We start from the raw sequence: 10,675 nt of genomic DNA, 5'->3' as shown, positions 1-10,675 counted from the left end.
GATTAGCTCAACAGTGTCGAGCTGATCTGAAAGTCCAACAAAATAGGTCCAGGAAGCCCTCTCTAGAGCATATTATTGGTATCCTGTCATGTAACCTTATGGACATTTATTTATTGCGTCGTTTCGTGTCCACCGGAGGCCCGCGGGCTGGGACAAATGTGGACGCCGACGAGAGAGGAGGGCTGTCTGCGTCTGTGTCAACATTGCCGGGGATGAAATGGTCGTGTTTTTTCTGAATTTCACTCTAACGGTTAGATCCAGGCACCATTAAACTTTCAAAATGAGGATCTTCGTGTCTCTTCTGAAAAACACTAACCCCAAAATCGAGTATTACTCCAGATTTTCTCCGTCCCCGCTTTCCATTAAGCAGTTTTTGGATTTTGGTAAGTAGCAGTGCAGGGCTGTCATCTTAAGAAATGGAAAGGAAGAGAAGCAGTGGCCTTGTTTTTGCTCTTAATTTAGTCATTTCATTCACTATTTCTGTGTATTTGATGTGTCACAGGCAAAGCTCCGGGATATTCATAGAATCGTTGAAGTGTACTTCAAGCTGCCATGAAACATTATACTTTGTAACGATCAGATCTGACATTTCAATTTGGTGTTTACTTTTAGTAACCCACTCACAACTGCACAAACAGTATCATGCAAGGAAATGACTTTGCATACCAGCTTTCTGTTGCAAGTTTGTTCACTTTGTGGAATACATGCTGGTATTTCCATTCAGACTGGAGCAACAGCACGTATGCAGTGGAGGGTGAACACAACTAATGTTACCCAGTTTTTTTTTTATTGCTCAACAAGATTTTACTCAAAGTTGTATTTAAGTTTTTAAGAGGCAAAATCAGACTGCGCATCATTGTAGTTCAATATGACACAAAATGAAAGTTACATGAAGGGTCTTGTTTTATATGTGAAGTATTTTTTACTCTGGATGTTGACTCCATAGCTGTACTAGACTCTGTCAAGAGACCTAAAATGCAAGATGACAGTTATTAATTGCGTGTTTGTAGCTGCACTCGAGGCTTTTCTTAATCCACCTCTGATTAACACAGTCGTCTCAGCTGCGTAATTTCTTCTCACAGCTGTGGTTTGGATGTGAACTACAGAAAGCCTGCCCTGTGGCACTTGTTTTCATTCAGCGACTAATTCCTCGGGAGTAGTTTGTGTCAAGAGAGCAGTAGGGCAAAAGATATTGGTGTGTTTCAAAAGGGAACAAATGAGACATCATCCAGGGATCAGCATCATTGGCAGAGTGTGTGTGTCATTCTTGGGCTGAGTCACTCTTTGGTGGTGGCACTACCCCATTTTATGATCTACAAGGCCTCCCTTTGCAGTGCTGAATCATGGGAACCTTTTCATTTGAGCTGAGTAGATAGCACACATCCCCTCACTCTGACAGATCATCAAGTTTCACCCTGAGATAATAAACTGGCATCATATTGTTTCCTCTTTGTTAGACTCTAAGGTCACTACAGGTCAACACAAATATCTTCACAACAGGTTTCCTGTAACCAAAGATGCGAATGTTTCTTTGTGTTGTTTGAGACTTAACTTTTGTTCCCTTTTTAATAACTGGAAGAATCTGAAAGCAGTTTCTCCAACTGACTAATTCCTGGAATTAGTGGTTTTCTTTTCTGAAGTTTAATAGGGTTCATATGCTTATATCCATGTAAGTACTCACATGTACACATAAGATACTGGATTACTGTGCACACTGTAAATTACATCACGGTTGAGTAATGGATGTAAAAAATGCAAAGTAGGCGTACACATGGTCATTTTGGAGAAAGACATCAAAGATTATACCGCCGTAATTTAGTTTTTCCTGTTTGGATCAAAGGACATAAATCCCCTTAACCTTTCCATGACTCCCCCTCTCTGCTGGGTAACAAGATTTATGATTTCCTTGTATAGTTCAGGCTAATGTTGGTGGACGGACAGTAAATACATTTCTAGCCAGATAGCAGAGTTTAAGGTATCAAATTAAAGGTTGGAAATTGAAACCTACTGCAGCCTTCAGCAGGATTTTAGCTGCTGGCTTGTACTCTTTACTTTCCCTACAGCTTGGGGAGGGAACTTGTCATATGAAAAGTTGTTTTGATTTGACAAATAATTGACATTGGATGAAAATGAAAAAAAGAAGCTTGTAATTTAAAATTAACTCATAATGTTACCAGTTCCTGAAGGGTTTTACAAGCCCAAGGGGACATGTGGTTTTCTTACTGAAAGAGTTACCTTTTGTTGTCTTAGTTTTGACCTGGCAACAAGAAATGGTGAATTTTGTTATCTATGAGCCACCAATTGTAGTAGGAAAAGAGTCTAAATCCCTAATATATTTCTTGGCAGGAAAAGTTAATTCCCGCAAGTGAAAAAAACACCAGAAACTCCAGATATTCCATTCACTTAAAATCATGCAGCTCAACAAATACCATTCATTTTTCTCTCAGGCACGAACAATGCGTGTGAGAAAACATCCTATATGTTCCTGCGTAAGGAGCTGCCTGTGCGGCTTGCCAACACCATGAGAGAAGTCAACCTGTTACCTGATAACCTGCTCGGTCAGCCCTCCGTTAGACTGGTCCAAAAATGGTAAGACACTTCCTCCAGCAATACTTTTTATATAGCTGCCAGACAATAAGGTTTATTGCGGTATTAGTGTTAAGAAGGGTGTGTGAAAGTTGCCCTTTGTTTGCTTTATCAGGTACATGCAGAGTTTTGTGGAGCTGCTGGATTATGAGAATCGAAAGCCAGAGGACCCTCACGCTCTGAATGAGTGAGTAAATATTGCCTTGTTTAATGATTCATAAATAAAAGCACAGTGTATGTAACTGCAGCCTTGTGAAACACCCAGCTGTTGTATACTGGATTTATGTCTTTATGTCCAGAGTCCCTCCTCCACTGCAGCTAATCCCCTTAGTACACACAGATCTCTGCTGACGTTACAGGTAACGCTGTGTATTTATACTATAACAATGCCCGTGTGATAAACAGCCACACATGGCTGACAAACACGGGCAGGATTGTGAGTGATAATAGTTTATTTAGAGAACACATTTCCAAGAATTGTTCAATGAAAGAACAGTGATCTTAAGTTTGCTACTCATCCTGACTGAGCATTTTACTGGGCTTTTGAAATAAGAAAAAAAGAATTAAGCCAAATGAGGAATTATAGAGACAATGCAGATATTTCTTAATTCAAGATCGTCTTATTAACAGAAGACAACTGTACAGAATATATCCAACATATGAAAGAAATATTTTTCCTTACTTTTTACTTGCGTGATCCCAACAATAAATAAATAAATTCATAATGATAAATAAATAAGGGAATGGAAGAAAAAAGACAGAGGGAGAGAAGAGTCAAAACAGCAGCAACATCAAATAATTAGATGAAATGAATATATCAAAACAAAAAGTATACTATGAGTCCGATTTGTATATTTGCAGACAAGGTGACAGATTCTAATTGAATGTAAAGCATGACCTTGATGAATTTGTCTTTCCTTTGATTTTAAATTTGGCACTACTGTTTGGGAATAATAAGAATGACCTCACTGTCAATCTAATCTAATCATCGATCTCTTCCTGTTTGATTCTCTATTTCTAGTTTCCTGGAGCTCTTGATCGAGATCCGTAACCGCCACAATGACGTGGTTCCCACCATGGCTCAGGGAGTCATCGAGTACAAGGAGAGGTTTGGCTTTGACCCCTTCATCAGCAGCAACATCCAATATTTCCTTGACCGCTTTTACACCAATCGCATCTCTTTCCGCATGCTCATCAACCAGCACAGTGAGTCTCCAAAACATATTTCTTTAATCTCACAAGCGAACTGTATGTCTTAGCAGTTGATTGGTTTTTGTGAAGGGCCTGGTCTGTTGCAGCTGACTCTCCATGTATTTATGTTCAGCTCTCCTGTTTGGTAATGACACCAACCCTGCTCACCCGAAACACATAGGCAGTATTGATCCTAACTGCAGTGTGGCTGAAGTCGTCAGTGGTGAGTTAAAGAAGGTCATACTCAAAATCATCAATTTTATATCCTTGTTTGTTTTTTTACTTTGCTGCAAATATTTGCGTAGTTTTTATGGGAAACAGAGTTATCAAGGTTTTATATCACACCAGCCATTCACAGCAGTGGCACAAATCAAACAAAACCATGCACTTCTTTGCTGAATGGTATGTTGACATAGTCATAGTTTTTCAGGAATTCCTGCAGCATAGATCCAAAGCTGCACTCTCGGTGACCCAGTCAGGAGTGGTAGCTACATTAGTGACCTCTCATAGGAATCTAAATGTAAACGATGAAGATTATTTGCTTGTTCTTGCTGTGACTCATGTTGTTTTGCCTCTTCTTTCAGATGCCTATGACACAGCCAAGATGCTGTGTGAGAAGTACTACTTGGCTGCTCCTGAACTCAAGATTGAAGAGTTCAACAGTAATGAATTTTTTTTTGCTTTTGTGCAGTAATCCATCCATCCATGTATTTAGCCGTTTCTCCCTGTAATCTGTAACACAGTATTCTTTTGCCGAGTCTATTTAGAGCTTGTGGGTGCAGCCTGGGAGTCCAAATTTAGTCCCATAATGATTACAATGTCTACTTTCTCTTTGACTTCAAAAGAACTGGCTTTGTGTGTGTGTGTGTGTGTGTGTGTGTGTGTGTTTCATCGTCTCTCACACCCATGCATTTTTTTACCTTCAGTGAAGGCCCCTAAAAAGCCCATCCAGGTGGTGTATGTGCCCTCTCATCTGTTCCACATGCTGTTTGAGCTCTTCAAGGTGAGCGGTGCGACATCATCCTAACTAGTTCAGCGCTCTTTAAATGTAATTAAACTGTAATGTGACTATAATTCTATAAGGACTGGCGCCGGGCTGACTTAATTAACTCTGTGGGTGTTTGCAGAACTCAATGAGGGCCACTGTGGAGCTCCATGAGAACAGTAAAGAGGGATTGCCACCAGTAAAGGCAAAAGTCACTCTGGGTAAAGAGGATCTCTCCGTAAAGGTAAATCGGACACAAATACACACGCAGAGCATCCTTGTTAAAAAAAAAAAAACGTTGTAGTGTTTAAATGTTGTATCTGCCTGGTTTTTCTCTTCTTCTATCCTACTTTCTTCCCTCAGATCAGTGACAGAGGAGGAGGAGTTCCTCTGAGGAAGATAGACCGTCTGTTTAACTACATGTATTCCACTGCCCCTACACCAAGCCTGGAGCCAGGAGCTGTCCCCCTGGTACACACACTCACATAAAAACAAACCAATATTGACCCCCTGGTGACCATTTCATACCTTTTTTTAGCTCATACATTTGTTATATATGGTATGACATCTGGGAAATTAAAACCTATTTCTTTCCTTCCCTATCCAGGCCGGTTTTGGCTATGGTTTACCAATTTCTAGGCTCTATGCCCGATACTTCCAGGGGGATCTGAAACTCTACTCCATGGAGGGTGTTGGCACGGATGCTGTCATCTATCTGAAGGTAAAGAGAGCAAGTCAAGAAGTGCATGTTGTAATAACTTTTCTCTCTCCTAAAGACATGATACTCAGACTTTAAAGTTGCCAACATTTTTGGAAATTTGCTTATTCAATTTTTCCAAGAGTTAGGTGAAAAGATCTATACCATTTTCATATCCCTCTGTTACGTATATTGCTTCCTTTGCTTAGCATAGCATAAAGATTGGATGCAGTAGGAAACCGCTAGTTTGGTTACGTCCAAAGTTAAAAAGCTAAACCTCTAAAGCTAAACCACTAAAGGTCAAAAATTAACGTGTTATATCGTATATGTTTAAACTGTAAACAGCCAGACATCATTAGACTACTTTTCATAACCTTGCTAGCTTGTCCTATTGCTCTGTAAGGAAGCAGTCAGTATTATCTATTTAGTTTCAACAAAACAGGACTTATCTCTATGATTCAAATGTGATCAATGCAATAATTTTAAAATGTAACTGTGATTATGAGAGAAACAAACTAAATTAAACCTTTGAAAGGTTCTATATAAGATATTCACTGCCACAAGACGTCAAACAAGACCACCAGCGTCTCGGACCAAAACAAACGCTTCTTATCTCGTATCTTCGGCCATACCTCTGGCCAACAACAAAAAAAAACAACAACCAACCAACCATCCAACCACAAACATTAACCCAATATAGCATTGCCGTGTTATAGTGCATGGCAATGCTGACAGTAAGCAAACTCGTAATAGCAATATTTCCACAAGGAATTCATAATATCACCAATAGCAAGTTAGCTAATGTTATCAAGCCTATTCTAGCCAGTCCCTAATGAAAACAGACATGTAAGATTATACACGTGTCATGTAACTTTAACATTGAAGATAGGAAATGCCAGTTCTGAGTGAAGTTGGAGCCCCTACGCCGCTCGTAAAGCTCTCCATTTTGGAAAAGCCATACCAGTAGTGGCTCTGGACCACAGTTAGCCTGGGAAAGAAATTCAGCCTTGTACTTATCCACTGGGACCGACCCGCATGAACAACAGACACAGAGAGGACCAGTAAAGACACTGCAAATAAAAATTTAAAAACTTCATGGATGTTTTGACGGTCCACTGGCTGACCGGGATTTTAGCCAGTAGTCCCCATGGCCAGTCAACCTATGCTCTGGTCTTATCTCTTTCTTTGTCGGAGGCCTTTTTAGCAGAAGAACATGGATTGGAAGGTCACTTTCACCTGAATGTGCCTACTGCACTGTGCCATCGCACGTGTGTGTGTGTGTGTGATCACTATGCTTTATAAACGTGAAGTGAGTCACAGGGAGTGACTCACATGCACAACACGCACGCGCGCCTGGAGCAGTTACCAAAAACAAGGAGCAAGGAGCAGAGAATGTCGGATTGCAACACATTCAGAGGTGTGACTTCTCTGCTCAGGGCGCCATTAAACCACTAGATCTTTACATATAAAACAGTTGTTTGCTGCTGTAGTATTTTTTGAATTCTGGTGTTTAAAATGTTTAACAAGCCATCCTCCTACCAAAATAAGACGCACAAAATAAAACACATAACTTCTAGTGAATCTTAATTACTAATTAACAAATTTTAGTTCATATTCTTCTATATTCTATATGTGTTTGTCTATAACACAGCAAAAAGGCTTTCACCAGCTCGGCTCTCAATGTCTGTCTGATAATGAAATAATGACAGCTGAACATAATAGTCGTTTTCAATAATCAGTTCCTACTTAAGTGTATCCACCATGAGGTTTTTTAAAAATAGAAATGTTGAAAACAATATAGTTAATCCCCACGCCCACGAGTTCTCCATGACATTGTGAAAACACAGCGCAGCCAGTTGTTATTATGTTAGCAGATTAGCTTGCCGGTGATAGGGCTTGGCTACCCTCACTGGACTTGCCTTACAAGTTTAGTTTTCCCTTGAGAGACTACCGGCCAAGAAATGAGCCGACACTTTTCCTTTCCATCTAACTCTCAGTCAGAAAGAAAATAAGCATATTTCCAAAAATGTTATTCCTTTAAATCTGATACTGCCATGCCCAGGGACGATTAGCTTAGCTGAACATAAAGACTGAATGCAAGAAAACAGCTTGTCTGGCTCTGTTCAAAGATAAAAAGAGTATACCTACCAGCAACTCTAAAGCTCACTGCTTAACATGTTAGACCTCTTTTTGTTTAATCTGTACAAAAAAGGAGGTGTTAGTGTTGTCAGTGCCTTAGCCAAACTAATCGTCTCCTGGTTTTTAGCGGCAAGAAAGCAAATAGGCGCATTTCCCAGATGAGAAAGTTCCTTTAAAGATAAATGCTTGTGAATTCTCATCGGTTCTTTTTGTTTGTGTTTTGTTCCTCCATTCAAAGGCCCTGTCCAGCGAGTCCTTCGAACGCCTGCCTGTCTTCAACAAGTCAGCGTGGCGGCATTACAAGACCAGCCCTGAGGCAGATGACTGGAGTAACCCCAGCAAAGAGCCACGTGATGCCAGCAAGTCCAAATACAAAGCCAACAGATAACTCTGCCTGGCCTGCTAGCCTAGCCCTCTTCTGGGAGTTGAAATGCCTGCACTCTGCCTAGAGCATGTGTGATGAAATGTTGCGCTTGGGTAAATGCTTGGTTTAGGATCAGACTGGCTTTTACATTCCAGTAGTTAAATCTTTGGAGAAGAAGGATGACCTTGACTTAAATCTGTACCCAAGGGCAATGACGTTCATCAGTGTAGCTTTTTATTGTTGTGGCATTACCACTGGCTCTCCCACAATGGAGTTTAAAATGAACTTCTTCCAAATTTTGGACCCCCCCCAAAAATTGGTTATTTAGGTGAATATTTCCAAATGTAGACTCCATTTCTCCTCTGTCTGACCATTACTTCAACCTGGATTCACTGCATCACTGTTATCTCTCCTGTTGTCTCCCGCATAGTCGGCTTTGCTGACTAGGCCGCTGTTTCCTGTGGCTGAATCAGCCATGCACGGCTGATTGAGTGTCTTTCTCGCCATCAGTGAAGGCTTGTATTCTGTTTCTCCCTCTCAAACACAAGCAGAGTCAGGGAGTTTGAGTTTCAGTGCAAATGGGAAAAGGAGGAGGTTTGATTTCCTTCCTTTAAGAGATACTTTTGACTCACCGTACAATTAGGCCAGTGTGTCATTGGCATAGTAAATACTTGTTTTGTTTGCAGTCTATTCAAGCCTGGGAAATGAAAGAGGATTACCTATACATGAGAGACAGTGATAGCTCTTTTACAGGAAGCATTGCACTGGAAGTACACCTTATTAAAGAGCTAGAAGTCAGTATTTTTATTCTATGTCATTGACAGAAAGCCTTATATCTAAATACATATACAGTATATGATTTTTAAAAAAAAACAAAAAATCTGCCTTTAAGGCTTTACTGGAACTTAAAGTTCGTTTATAAAGGGAGAATGTTAGAAAAAGAGGTGTTTTTGTTTAACTTTAACTGCTTCACTCTCAACCGCCCATCTATAGAGTGTTAACCAGCAATACTGACCCTCATCAGACATCTGTGCTTGCAAGACCCTGATTTAACACCTTACTAAAGGACCAAAGGCGCATCTGTAGGATGTTTATGAAATGCCACCATGCCAGTTTTGTCTGTCAAGTAGCTTCAACCACACCAGCATGATGTATTGTATGAATCCTCAAAAAGAGGAATGGACTTAATGCATCTCACAAGGACTTTAAATGTGGGAAAACATTATGACATCCCCTTTCTGCACATCATCCAGCAAAACATGGTGAATACACAACATTGTCATCCTAACAGTGCTTCATGCAGTCAGCCTTGTGTGTCACTGGTAGTATTACTAATCCTCATGGTTTTCTGAATGAGCTTGAACAAAGCTTGTGTGTTTTGAAAATGTGCTTTTGTTTTATAATCATGATTGAAATGACAGAATAAGAAGATACAGCTAAAATATAGAAAAATAATTAATTTGTGACAGGTTTTAATTTATTGTATCAGGAACAAAGACAGTTAATTGTTACTTTTAATCTTTGACATCGGAACAGAAATACTTTTTATAATGTTTTATCGCTTTTTTTCTGATTACTTTTAAAACTTCGTCATTTTTCATTATTTATATGCTAGAAAGTTAAGCAGCACTGAAATCTGAGTGTATGGGAAAGACAGCAGGGGAAAATGTGGTTAGACGAGCTGAGCTCCCAACCACTAAAGCATCTCTGGGTACTGAAACGTTGCGTCATACCATCCAATTTCTGTCACACGAATCATATTCAGGAACTCTATTAGTGCACTTTATTAACTGTAATATATTTTCCTTCAAATAACTCATACAATCTATTCAGACCTCTTATCAATATTTTTATGGAAGATATATTATGATCACATCCCAGGTTAAAACTTTATAATAGCAACATCACTTTTGGAGGTACTGAAAAAGACCAAACTTTTCCAACCTACACCAAAAATAGACCCATTTGTTAAAAGCAGATGATGGGGAATTACAATGATCTGAAGTGACATCCTTCTCTCATCTCCTTTAGCTCCATCTGATGTGAAAAGAAAGGAGTTTAGATGAAGAATTTTGAGAGACGCTTCCGTATGGAGAGTTTCCTCATCCTGTAGGTTCTTCGCTTTTCAGCCACACTGTAAGATTTCATCACTGCCAATGCCTTTGTGACCTGCCAGTCTCACTGAGTGATGCTCAGTGACAAACCTGCTATAAAGGAAGTGTTTTGTTATAGGCTTGAGACAACAGTCTTGTTCATTTAAAGGCCTCAGTTCAGTAAAATAGTCATAATGACATCTAACAGCTAGCGATCACTTCCTTGATTTAGAGGCCCAAAGATCTTCCACCTTCAGTAGTTGTCAACCTTTACTGTTAAAGAATGTCTCTGTACCTATGGTATTTTAGAAAATATTGTATATAACTATGAATAATGTCTATGCTGTATATGCAGCCAGCGTGAAGTGATGGCTCTGTTTTACTGTTCCTCCAGCTTAAAACAATGTATTTGTATGCATGAACTCCTCACTGTGGAGGCAGTCATGCAAAGATATGCAAATAGTACAAAATCAACACACACCAAAAAGGTGATAAAACAGTCTAATAATGTGATTCAGCATGAAATCAACTTACAATACCTATTGTCAAACCTGACAATAAAGAAAATTGCTGTTGTGTGTAATCTGTCTCAAGTTTTTGTTTGTTTTTTTAAATTCTGT

General features: G+C 39.6%; 1 protein-coding gene across 1 annotated transcript; it reads left to right on the top strand.

The window, feature by feature from the left end:
* pdk3a (pyruvate dehydrogenase kinase, isozyme 3a) lies at positions 1 to 10,638 on the top strand. The gene is made up of 12 exons (XM_056364156.1): positions 1 to 383; positions 2,448 to 2,589; positions 2,702 to 2,773; positions 3,608 to 3,792; positions 3,911 to 4,000; positions 4,362 to 4,439; positions 4,704 to 4,780; positions 4,905 to 5,006; positions 5,126 to 5,233; positions 5,370 to 5,483; positions 7,837 to 7,957; positions 9,994 to 10,638. Exons 1-12 carry the CDS (start codon positions 281 to 283, stop codon positions 10,026 to 10,028), a joined length of 1,227 nt encoding a protein of 408 aa, XP_056220131.1. The 5' UTR covers positions 1 to 280; the 3' UTR covers positions 10,029 to 10,638.
* Positions 10,639 to 10,675: the final 37 nt, after the last annotated feature.

The sequence above is a fragment of the Seriola aureovittata genome, chromosome 20 (assembly GCF_021018895.1).
Source record: "Seriola aureovittata isolate HTS-2021-v1 ecotype China chromosome 20, ASM2101889v1, whole genome shotgun sequence".
Classification (NCBI taxonomy): domain Eukaryota; kingdom Metazoa; phylum Chordata; class Actinopteri; order Carangiformes; family Carangidae; genus Seriola; species Seriola aureovittata.
This window is presented reverse-complemented; position numbering and strand designations above follow the sequence as displayed.

Excerpts from the sequence above, each read along its gene's own strand:
- pdk3a (XM_056364156.1), top strand. The coding sequence starts at position 281 with ATGAGGATCTTCGTGTCTCTTCTGAAAAACACTAACCCCAAAATCGAG. Across the intron at positions 2,590-2,701 it reads GTTAGACTGGTCCAAAAATG|GTACATGCAGAGTTTTGTGG; the intron begins GTAAGACACTTC and ends TTGCTTTATCAG. Across the intron at positions 5,234-5,369 it reads AGCCAGGAGCTGTCCCCCTG|GCCGGTTTTGGCTATGGTTT; the intron begins GTACACACACTC and ends TTCCCTATCCAG.